The 22949-nt window shown below is 39.4% G+C and overlaps 1 protein-coding gene across 1 annotated transcript in view; it reads left to right on the top strand.

Annotated features, from left to right (window-relative positions):
* LOC115622590 (adenylyl cyclase 78C) overlaps positions 1–20184 on the top strand; it is a 32285-nt gene extending 12101 nt beyond the window's left edge. The window contains exons 2-23 of the mRNA XM_030516585.1: positions 5387–5790; positions 5922–6257; positions 6330–6633; positions 7638–7777; positions 7905–8094; positions 8161–8354; positions 9383–9516; positions 9607–9696; positions 10254–10415; positions 12482–12618; positions 13839–13979; positions 14676–15231; positions 15292–15387; positions 16096–16235; positions 16312–16466; positions 16534–17312; positions 17373–17468; positions 18088–18268; positions 18336–18739; positions 18802–19030; positions 19627–19772; positions 19836–20184. Coding sequence (XP_030372445.1) covers positions 5387–5790; positions 5922–6257; positions 6330–6633; positions 7638–7777; positions 7905–8094; positions 8161–8354; positions 9383–9516; positions 9607–9696; positions 10254–10415; positions 12482–12618; positions 13839–13979; positions 14676–15231; positions 15292–15387; positions 16096–16235; positions 16312–16466; positions 16534–17312; positions 17373–17468; positions 18088–18268; positions 18336–18739; positions 18802–19030; positions 19627–19772; positions 19836–19949 — 5128 coding nt within the window. The 3' untranslated portion in view covers positions 19950–20184. The remainder of the gene's footprint in view (positions 1–5386; positions 5791–5921; positions 6258–6329; positions 6634–7637; positions 7778–7904; positions 8095–8160; positions 8355–9382; positions 9517–9606; positions 9697–10253; positions 10416–12481; positions 12619–13838; positions 13980–14675; positions 15232–15291; positions 15388–16095; positions 16236–16311; positions 16467–16533; positions 17313–17372; positions 17469–18087; positions 18269–18335; positions 18740–18801; positions 19031–19626; positions 19773–19835) is intronic.
* The last annotated feature ends 2765 nt before the right edge of the window (positions 20185–22949 follow it).

Raw genomic sequence — 22949 nt, 5'->3', positions numbered from 1 at the left:
TCGGTCGGTTGTTCGGTCGGTCATATGAGCTGAGCTCAGCAGACAGACAAACAAACAAATTAACAACAATTCAAGCCAACAACAAAGGCAACCATTGGAAATGTAAAAAATGTAATGTATAGAAGAAGAAAAAAAATGTGATGTGAAAATTGCTGCCATATTTTTGTGTAAAGATGCGCATCATGGCCACAAAGCTGTTAAAGTCCAAACAATATTACGAACCTTCGTCAATTTATCGATTTTGTTTTTAGAATATTGTTGCGCCATTATCAACACGTTTATAAAGGCGATAATTATATTAGGCATTTATGTAGTATATCTTGCCTCTCGCTTGGCTCAGTTCGGTTTAGCTCGGCTCGGTCTTCTTCTCTCTTTCTTTCCTGCGTGTGTTTTTATATTTTTTCGGATGATAAACAAGTTCGAGTTTCCGTGTGTTTATCTGACGCATTACTCACCCACATTATCGTACGAGTATGTGTGCATAGATCGAACCTATCTCACATACACGTATGCCCTCTCGGTTTGTGATGTACGTATAACCGGTTTAATACAAATTAATGCAACTTAGCATTGTCCAATTCCCTTACAAATCAAAGCAAACAAAAGCACATTATGTGCTAATAAGTGTGCTTGCGTTTCTGTGTGTGCTTGTGTGTGTGTTTGTATGTGTTTGTGTTTGTGTGTGTGTGTGTGAAACAGAAAGTGATGTCGCACGGCTGAGCTAATATTTCGCATGTGATATTGGATATTGTTTGGATTGTTTCGTCCACTCACAGGTGGACAATCGTGCCCGACTTTTGTACAATTATTGAATTAGTATGTTATAAAAAAAACTGTTTGAATTGGTTATAAAAATGTGCATATTGTTGGCTTAAAACATATTGGGGAATTTCACGATTTCAACTTTGATGTGTCCCAGTTTTTAAATCCCACTCGTAGTGTGAAAAGTTGCTGTGTTGGTTTTAAATTAACTTTCAAACAAGTAATAATTTGTTTTAAGAAAATATAAATAAAACTTGTATAATGCAGCAATTAAAAACATATGAGGTGCTAATAAAGGTTTCTACAAGACACCCGCATTTGTGTGAGAAATGGAACTAAAGTGAGTAGCTCAGCTTAATTCGCATTGATGCTATAATAAATAATATTTAACCAACATTTTTAAATGGACCCCAAAAAAAGAGAAATTCCTATTACGCCACAACTTGAAAAATATTTGAGTGAAAAGCTGAGTTACATTTTAGGAAAGAAAACTGTAAGTTGTATTGCCAATGGAAATACTTTAATAGTTTAAAGGATCTCATAGTAGGTATTGTCCTAAAATGGACCGAATAGTTCTTCAAAATAGGATTAACTCAATGGAATTCCGTTTAAATGATGTTATAAATAATAATGATAAAGTATATTCAAAATAATTATTTGTCCCAGCAACTTATTTCGGTCTAGCACTCTAGCTCTAGCAAAAAATAAGGTAATTGCAAATATTGGTAGAAAAAAAAAAGAATGCAATATAGTTTTTGCAACAAAAAATATTGTTACTTACTTCGCACACTTTATATAATAAAGTGATTAGACAGATGTACTATTATATCGCTTTTTATAGAACAGAACATTTTCAAAGAGCTTTTTTGTCGGAAGAATATTACATTATTAAAGTTTCAGCCACATATAATATAAGTATCCTCGTCTACATAAATGTGAATTTAAATCTCTATTAAAACCTGGTGAATGAATGAAAATAGCATAAATTATTTATAAAAAGCAACTTGCCTCATTAAGAGCCATAAAAACAAATCTCATATTTTACACAACAATATTGTATTCTTGCATTGCATTGACTATTCTCTTACCAACGAATATTATTGCAACAAAACCAGCAAATATCAAAGAATTGTTCAATTGGGTGTCAGTCGAACGATTCGGTATCGCAAAAGTTAAATGATAACCATTTAATCTGTATTTAAATGGCGTCAGTGATTGGCAAATGGCGCAGAAAGTGCAGTTTGTTGGAAAATGCATGATTTCTGCTATCTTCAACAATTACCAGACTAGATCCGCTGACAGTGTTAGCATTGAGGCGTAAAAGAGCGAGAAAATAAGGAGAACATATATTTTTTTTGTATCGGTATGTGCAGTTCGCCTCCATCTAGAAGATTTTACGAACTAGAGATAATAGAGCTACGAAATTCACACATCAATTCCAATTTAGATTATAAATTAATTAGATTATTATATTGGTCACGTGAGTTATGCTTTCTCTCCCTTGTTTTATTGAAGTGCATGGCCGCCTCAATCAATATGTGCAATAAAATGTTCCGAGTCCAAAAGTAGACTATGAAGGTCTGGCAAATAAACAGTGGCAGTAAAAATAGCAACAAATGCAGTTATATTTAGAAAACAAAAGCGACGCAAATTGATGCACACATACGAAAATAGAGATATGAAGATAACATTGAAGGGCTACTTTGCAACGAACTAAACACACAATCGAATCCAATAAGATACAAATGCTTTCATATAATTGGAAACTTTGGTAGACAGGTACATATATGTATATACACATATGTAGAACGAGTATTGCAACAATTTTTGTGTATGTGTTTGCGTATGAATTTTGTGCAAATGTGCTCATTAAAGCAAATTAGAAAACTAAATGGCAAAGCCAAATGACAGGGAAAAAAGAAAAACAGAATAACAAATACGGAAAAGGGAGCTTGCAGGCTGGCAGTAAAAACGCAAATCCAATAAAATTTTATTGAAATGCGCACAATTTGTGCAAATATGCGAGTGTGTGTGTGTGTGTGTATATATATATGAATGTATGTGTATATGAATGTACATATTTGTACGTTTTGCACTTCAAACGAAAATTTGTCGCCGCATTAAGAGGCAGTCCACAGTTTATTGAATTACTTGACAAAATAAAGAAAGAAAACGGTATTCATATTAAATTTGTTTGCTATCACACTCTCTAGCCACACACACCCACATACCTACCTATACACACAAACACACACATACACACACCGCATGTGAAAAGTGTTGTTGTGTTTTATCGAAATATTTTGACGGGATTTAAATTTTCTGAACAAATTCGCCAAAAAGTATGCAATAGCATATGATTGACAGATACAGCCAGCTTCTGCTTGCTGCGTGAGCGTTCGTTGGTGTGTGTGTGTATGCATTCGTGTGTGTCTAACTGCTAATTTGAATAATGACAACGACATCAGAGCGCCATTTTCTAGTTGTTGCCTGTCGTCCTCCCCACTTCCTCATCCCCGTTCGTTGGCGCATCCGTTGCTGATTTGAATTAAGCTGCCACAACGTATCCTGTTGTGTATCCTGCGCATGGCAATAGGTGGCGCGTGCCAGTCGACATGGCAAATTGATACAAGCAGCGCTTAGTAAACCATTTGCAATTTCTCGAGAGTTTTGTTTGCCTAGACTCAAAAGTTGGAGCAACACCATCAGCGGGCATACTCGTACGAGGATACAAGTCCTAGCGCAAACTTCAAAGCGAAATTTGAAATTTAAAGCAACCTTTTTGCCTGCAGTGTGGTTGCTAACATTTTTTCATACGACTATAACGTTGAATAAAAAATTTAAGTTACTCAACTTATTTAAAAAAGTGTGCTCAACTTTTCTACTTGATTGCATTGAGCAATTAAAATTCTTAACAACCTACTATTCTGTTATAGTCGTCTAGCTGAACGATGATGAAAACTGATGAGGATTAAAAGAATTTTGGAAAGGCTGCCTTTTCGATTGAGATTGTTAAATAGTTTTACAGCTGAAAATGACTTTTTAGGCTGAGTATGCTTCACGTTTAGTTTCTTAGGGTTTAAGCGGCTCCTATAACCATTACACTCCGATTCATATTTTTTTTCCTTTTTTTATACCCTGTACCCAAAGGGTACAAGGTTATATTAGTTTTGTGCGAGTGTACATGGAACATACAGAAGGAGGCGTGGTAGACCCCACAAAGTATATATATTCTTGATCAGCATGACAAGCCGAGTCAATATAGCCATGTCCGTCTGTCTGTCTGTCTGTCTGTCCGTCGTCTGTATGAACGCAAGGATCTCAGAAAGTATAAGACCTAGAATAACCAAACTTGGTCTACAGATTCTCCAGAGCCCGAGAAAAGACGAGTTTGTTCATTTTCCCCGATGCACCCCCACACTCCACCCCCCCCCCCCCCCCCCCCTATTAACGATTTTCTATAACTCCCGTAATTCTTGGAATTTCAAAAATTTGGTAGACACATCCAGTTAGTAATTATATATCCGTATACCAAGTTTCATTATGATAGAATGATTGGAAAGAAAGTTGTAGCATTATAACCAGGCCCAATGCACACATACATACATATGTACAAGTACACTCATAGACACGATTCTGATGTAAATGTAAATGTATGTATGCATGTATGGAATATTTTTATACCCTGTACCCGTAGGGTAAAAAGGGTATATTAGGTTTGGGCAAAGTATGTAACATGCAGAAGGAAGCATCTCCGACCCCATAAAGTATATATATTCTGAATCAGAATGACGAGAGAAATCGATCTAGACATGTCTGTCCGTCCGTCCGTCTGTCCGTCTGCCCGTCCGTCTGGATGAACGCGAGGATCTCAGAAACTATAAAAGCTAGAATAACCAAAGTTGGCATCCAGATTCTCCTAGGTCCGAGAAAGGACGAGTTTATTTTATTTTTTGGAATTTTCCCCCCCTTCCCCCGCTACAGAATTTCGTCAATAGCGTCCACATTTCAAATGCTACCTAAACAAACTTTGCACACATAATTTATATATAATTTATATATAATATTGTAATAAAGTTATTAACGAAACAAATTCTCGCCAGTACAACCTCCCCAAACTGCAGCAAAAAGTTCGCTCTTCTTCTTCCTCTTTTTGCTGCTGCTATGGGCGCATATAACTCAGTGACGGAAGTTTACCTGGGTACAGGGTATTACACTGTCGGGCTTGCTCGACTGTAGCGTTCTCTCCTGTTTAAATATATGTTTTGTAATTCACTTTCGTTTCGTTTAACACAATTTTCTTAACCCGAAGCTCTGTAGGAACGCAACACCCGTCTTAAGCAAAGACTAGATGTATTTAAAAGTGAAAGCATTTTATGGCTCAAAGGTGGAAAATATAAAATGCAAGCTTCTACGAGTACTTTAAAAAATGCCTTTTGCTAATTGCTAGACAACATTGAAATCCGTTTATATTAAAACACCATTTACCGCAAGCTAAAGTTTCTCTTTCGGATTACGCTTAACTTGTTTTAATACGAAATTGTTTTGTCAATCAAAACTGGCGGCATACTGTGTGCCTTGAGCGCTATGCAAAGAGCTTCAAGTTTACAAATTGTTGTTGCAGAACCAGCGAGGAACGCAGCATGGATGACGACAACAAGCTGGTCTCGGACGAGGTGCATCTGCGCCAGCTGAGTCCGACGCCACAAACGCTGCAGCAGCGGCGACAGAGCCCAAGCGTGACACATTCGGCGCCCGCTGAGCTCACGCAGCGCAGCTTGGAGCAGCTGGAGGAGCAGTCTGAGGAGCGCGTGGTGCTGCGACGGGCGGCAGAAAAGGGACCCATAGCCTTGGCACAAATCGATGACCTAAAATTGGAGGGAGACGATGACGCTGATGGTGGTGTGGGTGGTGGTGGTGGCGATGATGAAGCTGATGGCTTGGGTCTTAGCAATCCCGCAGCGCAAACCACAAATGATGAGCAGATTACGGTCACAAAAACAACAGCAACAGCAACAGCAGCGAAGGGCGAGGTAAGCAAAATTCAACGCACTTAGTGCTAATTAAAAGCTAAGCGAACACAAAACAGCAGGAAGCAGGAACAATCGCCGCCACGACAACAGGAGACACCGAACCAGAGAGTACAATGACAACAACAGCAGCAACAACAGCAGCAACAGCAACGGCAACGACAACAGCAACAGGAACACCAACGGTCACACTGGCCCTAGCGCCAATAACCTTGCCGGATATGTCGAAAATTCCTCGCCTGCCCGGCGACGGCGCCCAAATGGAGGAAAATGCCAGTACCAGCGATCTGCCAGCCTCGCTGCGTGCCTCAACCACATCGATTCTGTCGAACGTCCGCAAAAAGCAGCTCACGGGCAAGCAGACGCCGCTGCGTGTCCAATCCGTGCGCATTGTGGAGGCCAAACGCATGCACGGCCCCAAACGCCGGACCGAAAGTTGCAGCATATTTGGCAACAGTAATTTTGGTAAGCCTTTGTCATACATCTCTCCAGCATCCTGTTCGTCCTAATTCACTCCATCACACGTCTCGCACACAGATCACGAGCTGGAGTGTGGCCAGAGTGGCAATATGGCCATCCAGCCCCAACGTCCGCTTACTAACGAAACCTATTCGGCCTTCAAGAGCGGCAATGTCGTCAAAGGCATACTCTGTCCCTCACTGACAAATTCCTTTAAACAGAGCTCGCTGGAGCGCAGCTATCTTACCTACACGCATCGACAGCGACAAAAGTCCTTAATTATCGTGAATGTTGTGGACTTTGTGCTGAAAGTGGTCCTAGCGCTAATCTGGATGCTGCTACTGGCCGAGTTCGACACAACACCGGCCGATAATATATATGTGTCGACGGTAAGTTGAATTTCACGATTACTATAATTCATATCCCACTACGCAAGCAATTGAATGTGTTTTGCGCTCAAATGGGGATATCCTTTTACCCATTTTATTGAACAAAGATGTCAACGATTAATAATTTAACTTAATATATATCAAGAACCATAAACTTCTACTTAAAATGTGGCTGCTTAGAATATAGTAGTTTATATAACAGCCAAGTGGTCCCTTCTACTTCTCACAATCGTCAAAAACAACTTTTAGTCTAAAACTATATTTATATGGGAAGTCTGTGTTTTGTGTTTTTCAGAGTTAAGAGTTAAGTTAATTAATTAAGCAAATTAATTATCAATTATTTTATCCCAACTCTTGCATTGCCCCCTGAATAGTTAATACTTTTAAAATCTAAACTAACAGAAAATCAAAAATTGTATAAATCCTTGCAATCAAAAAATTAATTAATTCATACAATACTTACAAATAATATTTTAAAAAAATAAATAAATCAAAGAGTAGGGAATACGAAATGTTAAACCCACACGTTTAAATATTAGAAATATATTATATTAAGAGAAAATGTTAAAAAAAAACAACTCCAATGATAGCCAACTTTATTTTTATAAATTCGAGCTAGACATTTCCTTGCTATTACAATACTTAAATCAATGCCTAAATCATGGATACATACACTTGGGTAAAATGGGGATAAGCTTTGATGAGTTAGATCGAAGTTCCTTATTGATTAACAATTATAGCGTCTATTATGTATTTAAAGAGAATCTGTAATTAAAATATTGTATTCCAAGTTAAATCTTCACAATCCCCTTCTGACTCCCTACATTCTTGATGGAAACAACTTTAGATAAATATATTTTCGGCATTTCTCTAACACCTTTAATATTAAAGAGTAGCCATTTCCAGGTAGATTTTATCATCGGCCCATCAAACTAATCAGCCCATCATATAATTTTAATTGCCTTAATTCCTTTCTTTTTCACGCACAGGATATCAGCCTGGCGACGGCCATCACTTGGTCCGTTTGTTGCGGTATCGCGAACATGGCGATTTGCTTTCTGGGCTATTGGCGTTGCTTTGCCAACAACTATTTGCATTGGGCTGCCGTTTGCACATGGATACTCTTCAATATAGAAGGTGAGTGCCCGCAATAAATCATGCGTCACGTGCTACCGCCATCAAAATGCGTACTACTTGTAATCCTTTTTTGAATTGTGGCCCCGGTTGCCGAAAATAGTACATAAATATTTTTATTATTCCGCAGGTTTTATTGGCAAAGGCGTGGGATTCGCTGATCGCGAGGACTTGGTGTGGTACATTCTGTTCGTTATATTCGTTCCTTATGCCATGTTGCCGTTGCCACTGAAGTGGTGCGTGGTCGGTGGCACCATCACGGCCAGCTGCCACTTGGCCGTAATTACAATTTTTAAGGTGCAGCCTCACGAGGTAGGCGTGTCAAATGTTATGGCTTTTGTTGTTTTTCCAACGTTTGCTCTCTCTGTCTTCATGCAGCCAAGCAGGGATGTGGATTGTGATTTATTTCAAATCTTTGCCAATTTCATTCTCTATACGGCCATCAATGTGGCCGGCATGTATACCAAGTATTTGACAGATCGTGGACAGCGGTTGGCTTTCATTGAGACGCACAAGGCAATGGAGCATAAGAAGGAGTCGGAAAAGGAGTTGCAGCGCACACAAAAGCTACTCGATTCGAGTAAGTAGAGATATCAGTGTTTTATGCATGGAAATCTGAATGCATATCAATACAGATATTAAATAGAACAGAGCAGACAGGTATTTGATTTCACAAATGAAATGATATATGATAGCCAGCCAGCTTTAAGCAGCTTTTAAAATTGTGCAAAGATCCACTGACATGACTGAGTTAATTTAGCGAACAATTTACTTTTCAAGGATGCCAATTAAATTTTAAGAATGCAAAATATCCAGTAACAAAACATACAATTATTCAAGAGAACTATACTTGAAACACTGCATCTATCTTTTAAATCTTCAGATTTAGATAGGATCCTTAATAAAACATTCTCTTAAGAGTCACATTCTATGAATATTTTAGAGTATCAGACACTTCAACGAACTAAACACCCAAAGACATTTAAGCCCAATGAGGAAGAACAATTGATCATTCTCCAGACCTTTAATTGTCGGCAACTGGTTAAGAATATGGGCTCACAAAGCCTTAACAACATTTTAAAATAAGTTGTAATTATTAAAACAAACAAAGTAACTTGGTAATGAGAAGAGAATATATTTAAAGTACGAATTATGCCTTTCTCGACTAATAGGCCTCTCCCGAAATTGTAGGAGCTCGTTCAAGTCACTTAATTCTATTTTCCTTTTAATAAACGGCGATTGCTGCAGTTTTAGAGCCGCATAATGCAATACGCCTGTTGTTGATGTTCAAAGCAATTTCAAGCCGTTGCCAGCGAAGAGTCAAAGTAGCAGAGTAGCTGCATCGCCGACGACAGGTAGATAACCACCTTAACGGCAGCATCAACGGCAGGTAGCCGAGTGCATTAGATACTCGCTCTTTTTGCTCTTCAGCGTATGCAGACTTTCAGGCACTGGAGTGTTCCATGAGTCCTTGAGTGCGGCAGAGTTGCCTCTTCAGTAATTTAGCGTTGCTTAACGACTGCAGGCTGTGAATTCATATTGTATTTAACTCCCAACGGCCTCTCTCTAGCCAGTTTACTTTACTAAACTTGTCTCTCTACCTTGTAGTTTTGCCCAACATTGTGAATAACCAAATACGCAGCGAAATGTACAAAGGCACGGATCCGACGGTGGAGACGCAATTCAATAAATTGTATGTTTATCCCATGGATAATGTGAGCATACTATTTGCGGATATTAAGGTAAAACATTTCCCAAAAAAGCACAAATTCCAGAAAATTGCCAGACTAAATCGATACTCGTGTTTATCTATTTGTGGGTTACAATTGCAGGGCTTTACCGAATTGGCCAGCAAAACGTCCGCTCAGCAATTGGTGAAAATTCTAAACGACCTTTTCGCACGCTTCGATCGCATTGCCGAGGTGAGTGAATAAATCACCATGACAGAGTTTAAAATGAAATGATAAACATTTCATTTAAGCAATAAGCAACTTTAAGCAGCAATCAATTCACAATACAGTCCCTAAATTAAACAAATCTCTAGTCAACACCTTTACAACGAGCATGCCTTTAAAGTATTCATTTTATTGCTCAGCATTTTGCAGCGTTAAAGATAAGACTGTTAATTTAATATCTAAGTGAATCAGGAATTTGTGTAATATATATTTATTTTTTGTATCCATCGTATTAATCATCGGTTGCAAGTATCCTTTATGTTTTAAAAGATTAAAGAACGGCAATATGAGGTTTGATTTTAAAGTAAGAATAATACTTTTTATATACTTGTACTACGTATGAAGGCATTATGCCATCAATTCCTGTTCAATGCTATTACTCTAAATCATTTATAATAGCCGTTTAGTTATCGTTAACAAATCGGATGTGCATTTGGAAATAACGTAGAGCATTATATTGCTAAACAAGCGCCGTCGTAAAGTATTTCTTTATATTTCTAATACCGTTTGTCTTCTGTTGACAGGACAATCACTGCCTGCGCGTAAAGTTGCTCGGCGATTGCTACTACTGTGTGTCTCAATTCGAGAGCGACAACTGGAAGACGCGACCGGATCATGCGGTGTGCAGTGTGGAAACTGGACTGCACATGATAAAGGCCATTAAGGATGTGCGCTTGCATACGCACGTAAGTGAACTGAAGTGCATTCAAGTGGAGTCCATTTTTTTCGTTGTCTGTGTTTCTGTCTGTCTGCTATTCTCCTCCCTTTTTGTCTGTCTCTCTCGCGGTGTCTATGAGGGAAAGCAGGGCATTTAAATGCACATTCACGCGTTTAAAGTGTGTGGCATACATTTATGACACTCGACCACTATTACCCACCAACAACAAATGTAAAAGCAACAGCAGCAACTGGTAAATGGTATGAAGGCGGGTGAAATTTTCGCTTTCTTTTTCGAAAATTTAATACCAAAAAATTGTTGAACTGTCAGCTGTTCTCGGTTCCAGCAGCCACCTTATTTTTATTGCACATTGCCGCTGTCAACGCTGTGGAAAGCGCTTTGGCCTGACCCGCTGTCGGATGATGCTGTTGACAATTCATTTGTATGCAAATCTCGGCCACCGTTGTGGCAAAAGGCGCAACAGCAACGCAAGCGTGTGTGTTAAACTTTCTTATATACTATACGTGCACACACACACACACATTAAGCGAATGCAACAAAAATAAATTGATTTTTTTCTGCAAGCCGCTTTGGCTTTTGCCGCAGTGAACTGGTAACCAAGTCCAGATTTTTATGCATGAGGAATGCAAAAAAGAGTTGCGCATAATTGGCCGCACTTTGCCACGCGCGTTGCTTAATTGCATCCGCTCGCTGGCCGCATGGTTTGACTGACACACCGATACACACACACACATATATATATACACTAACAACTACAAACAGAAGCCGAACTGTCGGTTCACATGACAGACGCACAGACCGACAGTCGACCAATGTCCTTCCTGTTCGCATTCATTACCAATTGCAGATGCAGCCTAAAAGTATGCTGCACATTTTGCTGCAGTTGTGCGTTAAGTGCGTGCTTTGCATTTCATTATACCCTGCAATTGTAGACAATAGAGTACATATATTCCCATGCTACCGTTGTCAAAATGTTGACCCGAATTTAAAATACACAAGCGGATTTGTTTGTGGTCAATAAAGTGAGATAAGCCGGCAATAAACTGGATTAATGCATTCTATTTGACAAACACTAGAAAAACATTATAAAGGCAAACCTTATAAATACATTTTAAAATTATGATAATAAACGAACTGGACTCCTCTCAATGTGTTAAATCTGTTCAAACAAAACTGCATTTAGGTGCAATATTCAATGGTTATCGAATTCGTATTTGTATTTGAAATTAAAAACGAGCAGAAATTAAGTACGTTCTGAATATTAGCAAGCCAGTGTATTATTTAATTATTCATTCAGTTAAACTGTCTCTCTGTCTATTTGGGTACAACAAAATTAACAAGTATATACAAGTATTGCTTGTATTTATGTATTTATTTTATAAATTTACATCCGCTGCTATGAGCATCTCTTTATAAAAGAAATTCAAGTAATGATTGCGATAATTCGATGGAAGTCTATCCTATTTGTAATTTCTTCAAATATATAAACTTAAAGCACGTTGAGTAATTTGTTTTAATTTGTTCATGCGACTAAAAGGAGCTCCCAATGCTTAACAGTTCTAGAGCACAATCAGTGCGCTGCGTAGGCGTGTCCTTGTTTAAATCAGTTACTAGTTGCGCGTTGGCATCGCTAATTGAGCATGGATTCCCAGAATTTCATTGCGTGCGTACCTGTGTTTGTGGTCCTCTTTGTCCCCCCCTGACAATTATATGCGTTTCATAACAAGTTGCATTCATTTGGGGCGATGTAAGAGGTGCGACTATTGTGCGTATCAGTGCTGCTTCGTAGAAAAAATAGCATCATTTTCAAGTAAAAAAGATTATCCAATGTTTCGGAACGTTTCGGAATAAATACGTACATAAGCATAGTTTCAAAATAAACTATTTCCTTTACCAGAAAATACTAGGTTTATTATCTTATCAACTCTTATTAGATTACGTAACCGGGCCATGTTATTATATATTATATTATAGGGTATTTGCTGTCCAGCCATGATGCGACATTCACTTGTTTGTTTTATTTTTTTCACGATTTGTCTCTCATGCACTTTTGCTGGTCTTTGGGCATTCAAGGTGGACCTCAACATGCGTATTGGCATACACAGTGGCTCGGTAATGTGCGGCGTTTTGGGCAACAAGAAATGGCATTTTGATGTCTGGTCTAACGATGTTATCATTGCAAATCACATGGAATCTGGCGGCATTCCCGGGTGAGTTTGAACAGACACTCACACGCACACAACTATCTGTTGGGTTTTTACCCGTACGAGTATATGAGAGTGTGTGTGGCACATACAAATTGACAGTGAAGTTATGCACAAGCCTTGGGCATGTCCTGCTTCTACACTGAGAATATTCATTTCTCGAAAATAAATAAATAATAATATTTAGACGTGAGGGAAAACAGAATGATGTGGAACTACTTAAGCCATAAACTAGTGCTTTAGTCCCACACAAGTTGGTCCGCTAGTTTAAGGAACCTAAGTGTGGTAGAAACAAAAGGTCTATCATTCAACTCACTGAATTTGTTCAGTGTAGCTAGAGCAGTAAGCATTGTGCCTGGTTGGCCACTTAACTTATGCGTAGCTCGGCCCAAAATTAGAACCGTGACTGGTCTTCAATGGGCAATCATTCACCAGAGGCACACATATTCATGAGCAGCATACACGTGCCAAAGCTCACAATTACATGTGCACATATGTAGATGCATATGTATATAGGTTTTATTTATATATAGTACATACATTCAAGTATATAACTACAAACGTAGACGACGCAGCTTTTAAAGCTACACTTTCTTCAAGCCTTGGCACATTTGGCAGCAGCAGCAAATCTAGTGATTTATCGATTTTATTTAATTGTTTATACCTCCGTGCCTGCTTCAGCTAAAATTTTTTGGCAACACGCCAACTCCCACTAATCCAAGCTGGCCGTCCAACTGTGTAGAGGCAGAGAAAAACGAGACTCCTGCTGCTCCTCTTTCAATCTTCACCAGCTACAGTTTTAATTGGCCAATTAAAGGGCATGTCCTTTGGAACAATTGCCAAGTAATTTTGCAAGCTTGGCGTGCTTAGATACCGAAAACAAATGCTTCAAGTTACTGAATTGCTTGGCGAGGCACAAAAGCAAAAGCAACAGCAACAAAGAGCTCAGCCTAATGCAAAATGCTTTGATGTAATTGTGGTTACAAAGGTAGGCATTCAGCAGTCGGAGAGGCAATAGCTAGGATGCCAATTATGAAAGGCATAGAGTGTAGTAGAATGACGCCCACACACACACACACACGCACATACACACGCACGCACACTTCGATGTCGAGTCACAATCATAGGAAACGTATGCAAATATTTGAATTTAATTTTCGCCAACTACTTTTTGGTCTCAACCAAATGCTTCAATATACACCTTCGAACCACACCCATCCCCACAGACGAGTTCACATCTCGGAGGCCACACTGAAGTGCTTGAACGATGCGTACGAAGTGGAACCGGGCAATGGCGGCAGTCGGGACAATCATCTCAAAATGCTGAACGTCAAAACATACCTGATCAAACGCACCGAGCCATTGAGGTAAGCACATGGATTGGAAATTGAAATGAGCGTGAGCCGTAGTCGTGATTGAAATGGGAATAAAGCTAACATGGGAAAGTATGTTCATACTAAAGAAAATCACATTGAATTAAAAGTAGTTTGTAGTATACATACAACAATATTTTATCAAAAGAAAACGAGGAAGGTACACTGTAACATCTTGGTTTGATTTCATTATAAAGCCGTCAATTTGAGTGAAGTCTGCAGTCTGATATTTCAATTTGAGAATCGAGCTGATTATTACAATATTAATAACGAACAGTTAGTTAAGCTTTTAATACGTCTTGACTTCTGAGATTCTTCTTTCTGATCCTAAACAATACAATACACTTGATAATTGTATAAATCATAATTATATACAATTATTTACTTTTGTAGTAGAAATATGGGAAGCAATGGGAAAAGCCTAGAATAACTTAAATTTGACTAAAAATAAAAAAACTACTTTTAAATCGTGATTGATGTGACAGGAAATTAACTTAAGCACCCATCACTAATAGGAAGCCTTGGGGCGCTGAGAAGTTGTCTGCCGTGTCTTAGAATTTGCCACAAAATCGGCTAGACAAGCAAAAGTAAAACAAAAGCAATGAAGAGTAAAGAGGAAAGTGGCAAGCAGCAAAGGGATTGGGTAGCAGAAATTTCAATTTTGATTTTCCTTGTCTCGCCTCACATCAGACCCAAAAGACGCTTTGGCACCCGCAGCAGTGCTCACTTGGCGAGCAGCAACAACAATACCCCCATTGTCGCAGCCCCGACGGCGGTGCCAAAATCGATTTCCGCCAGTGGCAGCAATGGCAACGATTGTGCTGCCAGCATCAGCGTTGGAGGCACCATCGACGGGGTCAGCATTGACGATAGCCTGGAGTATGCAACTACTATGTCCGTGCCACCTTCCACGCCGCAGACAGCGGCACAGCTGCTGCAACAGAAGAAGAACGTCTCCCTCAACTCGCTGCCCAATGTGGTTGAGGGTGTGGTCATGGAAAATCGCCGGTTACGTAATGGAGTAGCCGGCAATGCGGGCACAAATTCAGGAACTGGCGCTCCAGCGGGTCTCTCCACCGTCTCCTCACCAACGGCCATGATGACGGCACCACTGGAGCAACAGTTACGCCCACGAAACGGCGCCAGTGTACAAAACCTAACGGACACCAACGCATTGGAGCCGAAAGGTTCGATCATTGAGGACGAGTCCACCACAGATTGGATACCCGAAATCCCGTTTAGAAACGTAAGTAGATTTCATCAACAGAATGAATCAAATGATTTACTAAGATGGCATAATTTTTAGCTAAATAGTCCTGAGGAGGGCCTTAATCGAACCGATTCCATACTGGTGGATGCCAAGCAAGATCATCGCGTCTCTGTTACGGGCCTAGATGAGGAGGTAAGACGAATTTTCGCGGTCATAATTGCCACTCTAGAATGTATTATCACAGTATATTATAATCAGGCAATTGCATATAAAATTAATTGATCATGAGAATTCCTATAGTTTTCAATAACAATAAAGTTGCAATCTTCAAAAAACTTCCTTTGGCTAGATTCTAGTAATAGACAAGTTATGAGAGAAAAATTGAAAATTTTCAAATATAAGAAGTAAATATATTTTAAATAATTATTCTAAAAGACCCAAAAAAGATTAAATTATTGTTAAAACGTCACCTTTCAACATCTGTTGTACAAGTTTTAAGCAAAATATGAGTTTTTAAGTTAAAAATTTAGCATATTTGGAACCGAATTCATATATTTTTAATGTCTTCCTGGGGTATCCCCAAAAGTTACAAAGCGGCAGTTTGTTTATTTTCAGATTTAGGTAAAAACGAGGTTTTTATTTTTAGGAATAATATAATAATGAAATAATGAATATGAATAAAACCAATGATTCAATGCTTCAACTTAGGACAAATCTTCAAAAAAGTATAGATTTTACTTAGAAGTGCAGTTCTTAACCTTTTTGTTTTATCAGATAAGGAATTCCTCTTATGCACTAATTTCTGCGTTTATAATCATTTTTTAAAAATGGTAATTGTGACCGCATTCCGAAAGCCGTTGGCAATTATTCAATTCAATTTAGTTGCCCAATTTTCGACAGATTGACGAGTTCATTGAACAGAATATACAAATCAATTCGAACAAGGAGATACGTCGGGAATATCTAAATGCATGGACGTTAAAATTCAAGGACAGATGTCAGGAACAGAAATTCTGTCAGCTGCGTGAGGACATGTTTCGGTTCGTGTTTAGAATGTCAATGACCAGCCCAGAGGGGCAGATGGTTAATTATTTGAATCGATGCTCTGCTTTCTAGCTCCAACATGTTGTGCGTATTTGTCATTTGGATATTTATGGTGCTCTGCCAGGTCATTATTATACCACGATGTACACGTCTCATTATTTGTCTGAGTGTCGGCACCTTGGTGCTGACCTTTTGCTGCGTCCTTGTCATGGCGGAAGAGTTTCCAGGTGGGTTCACGAACTGATCTTTTTATCGTCCTCTTTTTGTTCACATAGTATTGTTTTTTTTTTTCAGGATTGCCGCGTTGTTTGAAGAAAAACTCGGCCAAGTTGGTGCATCAGCGTCAGCGTCGCACGCTCTTCATTTGCAGCGTCATCGTCTCCATGTGCATGCTGAGTGCCATCGGATTGGTGCTCTGTCCCTCATCTACCTACAATGGTAATGCTGAGGAGCAGGCCGGCTTCACTAGTATCGCTCGATCTCAGCTTATTGGCAATGCGACGGCAGCGGAGAAGGACTTGAACGTTAAGGTCTTTCTCTCGGCCACCATACACCACAACATCACGATTAATACACCTAATGGCGCCCCTCCTGATTTCACCGACGCCCTGCTCAATGAGAACTTCACGCATGCGCCGACCGACGCCCTGGTCCGTCAAACGCTGGAAAATGCTCTGAATTTAACGCAGCGGTTGGAGCACTTCGAACAATCCCATCGGCCCTACACACTTACCAGCAATGGCCACAGTGTTTCGCTAGATAATTCCAGTATTACTTTGGATTTCCTGCGACGACACGATGCAGAGAATGACTGCGTCCATCCAGAATATATTGTCTTCACTTGGGTGCTTTGTCTCGTCTCACTGGCCACGGCACTCAAGCTCTACTATTTGGTCAAAGCTATTATGGCCCTGGGCATGGTGGCTTTCTACACGGCTCTCATTATGTTCAAGTTCAATGTGGAAATGACCCCCAGCGATTCGCAGCACCTGGGAATGCCCCTCGCCATCCAAATGCTGGTATTGCTCATATCATTTCTGGTCATGGTGTGCTATCATGCCCGCCTGGTGGAGGTTAGTTGACAAAGCTTCGTTTCTAATCGGCCTGGTATTAATAACATTGGTCTGTCATAGGTCACCTCACGACTGGACTTTATATGGAAGGAACAGGCAGAACGAGAACTCACGAACATGAAATCAAATCGCTCGCTCAATGATACTTTAATTAAGGTAATAATTAACTTGCCTTTACCTCTCTTCGAAGAAAAATGTATTGATTTACAAACAAGTGCTTTCAAAAAATATTTATATACATATATCATAAGGTTTTGTGGATTTTGAAGGCCTTAACTTGTGTCTCAAGACAATTCAAGGTTCTACTCAAGGCATCCACGGATCGCCGGATAATTTATGTGGGAGCTGATTAGGAATTTATAAAAAACATTGCTTAGAAAATTCTCGAAAACGAGCCAGGAATTACGGAATTGAAAAGAGGATCTAATTATCTACCAATCGAAACGTCTAAAATTGCTTGTATAGCTATATTGACATAATTTAGTTGATGAGAATAGCTTAAGAGGCAGTCTATATTTGCAATACATTGACTTTAGAAAGGTAATGTAAATATAAGATTACCCAAAAATTTCATGAGAGCAAGAATTGTCTGCCTAACAAACAGGCCGGTGAGAATATTCGAATTTGGAAACCTCTGATTTTGATCGATCGATCATAAAGTGGAATTTTTATATACAGTTTTGGAACTTTAGTTTTTTTTTTTTTTTTGCAATTAATGTTAAGAATATCTAAAAATTTGAGTTCACACCTCATATCTGTGCTTAAATATGTGCAGAACGTCTTGCCGGACCATGTGGCCGCCTATTACCTATCCGACGAACATACGGATGAGCTCTATTCCAAAATGCATGATCTATGCGGTGTGATGTTCGCCTCCATACCCAATTTCCAGGACTTCTATTCAGAGGATATAGACAACGGCAAAGCATGCATTCGCATACTAAACGAAATAATATGTAAGTTTATGGAATTACCCGATTTTTAGAAAAGATATAGCACTCCTAAATCGTTTACCCTTTCTAGGTGACTTTGATGAGTTACTGGAGGAGCCACGCTTTGCTTCGGTGGAGAAAATCAAAACAGTGGGTGCCACTTATATGGCGGCCGCTGGTCTGAATGTGGAACAGATGCGAGCACGCGGGGAAACCTCGGAGGGCAGCGTTTGCGATCTGGTTGATTTCGCCTTCGCGATGAAACAAAAGCTAGAGGAGATCAATGGAGATGCATTCAATAATTTTCAGTTACGCGTCGGCATTTGCAGCGGACCCTTGGTGAGTGGCGTGATTGGAGCGCGGAAGCCTGTCTATGACATTTGGGGCAATACCGTGAATGTGGCCTCCCGCATGGACTCCACGGGCGAAAACTGGCGTGTGCAGGTGCCGGTCAATACGGCCGAGCTGTTGCGCACGCGTGGCTACACGTGTGTGGTAAGTTGGGGAGTTTTAGAGAAGACCCCATCAATTGATTTGCCTTTGTTATTATGTTATAGAAACGTGGAGATATCAATGTGAAGGGCAAGGGTTTGATGACCACTTTTTATGTGCATCCCAGAGGTATTACGGAGAGTCAATTAACTTCACCGGTACGCATGCCCGCTGGCATTCCGCTGGCACCCACACCAAATCTACAAAGACAGACCTCGCATCACGGATCCTTCAGTGCTGTGGTCTTCGGCATGCTGCAGGCCAGCAAGCGAAGCACAACCATAGCAGGCACACGTAAGTCGAAAAAGTCGGGGCTCCAACAATTTCATGGCCGGGATTTTCTTAAAAGCACTAGTGGGTTTTAGTTGAGCACTTCTACAAGCTCTGTCTGTTCTTTCTTAAATAATAGCATTACTTTCTTGAGTGACCTCTTTGCTTTCCTGAGTCTAACGATTTGCAAAGCCATTAAAGCCTTACGTTTAACATTACTATAACTTAAAATCGTCCATATACTTGTAAGATTGAGCTAATATTCCATTTCTAAAAACATTAACTGCTCGTTTTTTAGATATCATGTAAACTAATTCTTATGATTAAATGTGCTTATAGCACAGCTTCTCATACGAAACACTATACAGTTATTTCAGAAAATTTCAACAACAAAGTTCGATACATGCCTAAGCAAATTAGCGAACTGAAAAGTCACCTAAGGAATATTCAATAATCAAATTCCTTAAAATACTTATAATCCACCTGATATTAGATCAATATTATCATCGTCAGATTAGGCAAACAGAAATGGAGCCCGTCAAACGATAGAACCCTTTTCCCCCGCATGTTTTACTGAAATAGTCTGCACATTTCTCACCTACAAAATTTAATGTTTTCAGCCACTGGCACCCCATCGCCTCAAATACGACGCGGACATCGAGGCAGCACCTTCAGCTCCGTGCGGCTGTCGCAGAAATCGACAACCGTAAATCCGGTGCGACGGAATACGACACGAGTGCGGGCTCGTTCCTACAGACAGAAGAAGGTAATGCAGCATATAAGCTTGGCCCCGAGTTTGCTTTCTAACCGGTCCCGACTTTGCTCACAGAGTTCCTCCAACAATTCGATAGTGACGCAAACGAGTGCCAGCTATATGCCCTCATTCCGGCGTATCGATCAGATTGAGACGACTATCTCGAAGAGCCACAACGATGCATTATAGCCAACGCGCGCCAATTGGGTCTAAACGGGAAGCTGGAGGCAAAAATGCAGGGGTTGCAAGAACAATTTTAGTAATGCAGAATTTATTTTTGGAACGATTTTATGCTGAAAAGTACAGCTGTGCTTGCTTGCTTGGTCTCGGTTTGTATGATAGATAATTGAAAACGGCACTGAAGCTACTTAGTAGATCTTTTTCTTTATAATATTTGAACTATAGTAGAGCCAATTATGCATTATCTCGGCACAATTCTAGTCCCTTAGCCGTATAAGTAGAAAGTAGGTGAGTTATATGCTTATGTCGAACGATCGTTCAATACATCTTTTATCTTATGTAGATGTTATGCTTTAAGACATCAATTCTAGTATTGTGGGTTTCAACTTAAATATACAATTCAGAATTATCGAAGAATCAAACACTGCTAGATCTAATCTAGATAAACGATAGCTAGAATGTGAAAGGTAGAGTAACCAAATGGCAGCTGGTAAGAAAGGGAGAGTTTTAGCACAAAAAGAAGCTATTGTATATAGATTACAAATTTTTGTCAATTTAACTAAAAAAGATTCGTAAAAGTTCCTTAGAGAAGGTTCCAACGGTATGAACGATTTCGGGGTACAACTTCATATCCCACAACAGACCTAAGTATCATGTAATAAAAACATTTGCCAAGAACAAATATCAAATTTTCAAATACATATGTATATACATATAGAATGTATATGTGTATTTATTTTTTATAGTTTTAAGTCCAGTACTAAGCATTTATCTGTATGTCTTTTAATACTAAATCAATCTCAATAATATATACATAACTATATACATATATGAATGATCAAATTAAACAAAGTTTTCCTCCCCCCAGTTTTTTGGAAAGTGCACAACAAAAATTCAACAAAAAAGTTTGTAAATATGCAACTCACACGCACACCACAAACACAAATAAATGAAAAGCCCACGAGTACAATATTTTAAATGATTTTATGTGTAAAATCCTATAAATATAAAGATAAGCACGCCCCAAATTGAATATAAAAATCGGAAATTATTGCTAGACGAACGGTTTTTGTGGGTAGGCGAGCAACAAGATAAATGCATCTTAGCTGAAAATTTATGCACCATATTGTAATTAAATAAAGGTTAATACAAATAAATGTGATAAATTCAAGCAAATCAAAAGCGCACTGTCTCTGTCATTCACATCTCCCCCATGTCCGTCTCAATACTCGTAAACCATCAACAGCAAGACTCCGAAAATAACGGAAGCTAGACAAATGGCAACCACAGGCGACATGACCACAACAGGCGATAAATTGTGAGAGCAAGAAGAAGAAAAGTAGATTACAGTGGCGCAAAAGTTTACTTTTGCTCTGAAAAGCTAAGTGTGTTAGAGAGCTATAAAAAGATGAACAAAGTAATAGTAATGCATTTTCACGAATGTCTCAAGGAACTACTTTATAATCAAGTCATAAAAAATACCTTTCGTTTAAATAAATACAGCAGATTTAAAAATAATTAACATTGGAGTTCAGTTTGGAAGGGAAAGGCAGTTTACTTATACTCTAAAATAAAAAAAATAAGCATTAACTACTGATGGAAATATTTGACGGTTTCTTATTAGCACTTCGCCCACTGTGCGCAATGACAACAACAACAAAAAGAGCACCCAAAAAACTCATCTTCATCTAAATAAATGCAACCACAAAATGTTATTTTTATAACTGCCAGACGCACAACGCTCGTCGGCTACAAATCTAAAAGGGAAGAGAGCGGTCAATGGACAGCAGCTGTGGAAATGAAGCGCTGGAGCCGAAACACTTGTCGTCCAGCGTCTAGCGAGCGCTCGACTACAACTTCCCACGTCGGTTACGTTTCGTTGAACGAAATGCAAATGACATGACATATGCAGTTGGACACACACACACACACACGCACGCAAACAGACAGAGGGGACGGACGCATGCGGAAGCAACGACAAAAACAACAACAACAACAACCACTTGTACATTTTCACTTATTGGCGGCGAGCGGCCTTAATATTCATTAATGCTTGTTATTGCTGTAGAAGTCGTAATGATAAGACAAACTACACATTTTTGTTGTCGTTCCTCTTGCAGTTATTGCAGTTGTTGTTGTAATGCGTATGGTTGAAAATTGAATGAATGCGTGAATACATTTTACATTTCAATGCATCATTTGTGTATGTTATGTACATACATACATACATATGTACATATGTGTGTGTGTATGCATGTATGTATGTAGTTTACTGTCTGGCCACTTCCTCTTTCTTGTTCAAAGAACGCCCACGTAAAAATAGAAACGACATGCGCTGCAACCACCAGTGCAGAGCATATGCATGAATGCAAGGCATAGAAAGAGAGAGCTAACTTACCACACTACCAAAAGAAACGCAGGTAGCGTATATTCCAATACCAAATGCCCGACACTTGTGGCGCACATTACACTTTGCTTCCGCTAATGCCGGCGCCAGATCTGCCGCATATGCAACATGTGTATTGGCTTGTGTGTGTATGTGAGCATGTGCGTGTGCATGCCGGTAGTTTTCATTTTCATTCATGAAATTTTGTGGAAAAATGCATCTACACTTCATTGGCTGGCAATGAATGAACGACACATGTCGCATTTAGTTTTATTCGAACGCTAGACGCTCGCAAGTCGCGACGCGGAAATTTCACTGACATTGTGCACCACATATGTACATATTATACAGCAAGGCACACTCTTTTGTAAAATAAAATAATAAATACGCAATTGCCGCAAGCCGTGTTAACATTACAGACCGCTAACATAACCCAGCTTTTTAAAATTCGCAAAATTTCCCATCACATACTTCAGTAATTATCAGTAACTGTTTTTACCGTTTCATCGACTACAACGATTGCAGCTATATCTAGCGGTCATCGATACTATCACTTATACTCGATACCTTGCCGGAACCGACTTTCAGCAATGCCACCACCAGACGCTCAGTTCATTCGAGTT

Source organism: Scaptodrosophila lebanonensis, unplaced genomic scaffold, assembly GCF_003285725.1.
Source record: "Scaptodrosophila lebanonensis strain 11010-0011.00,11010-0021.00 unplaced genomic scaffold, SlebRS2 tig00000043-arrow-pilon, whole genome shotgun sequence".
In the NCBI taxonomy this organism is placed as follows: Eukaryota; Metazoa; Arthropoda; class Insecta; order Diptera; family Drosophilidae; genus Scaptodrosophila; species Scaptodrosophila lebanonensis.
This window is presented reverse-complemented; position numbering and strand designations above follow the sequence as displayed.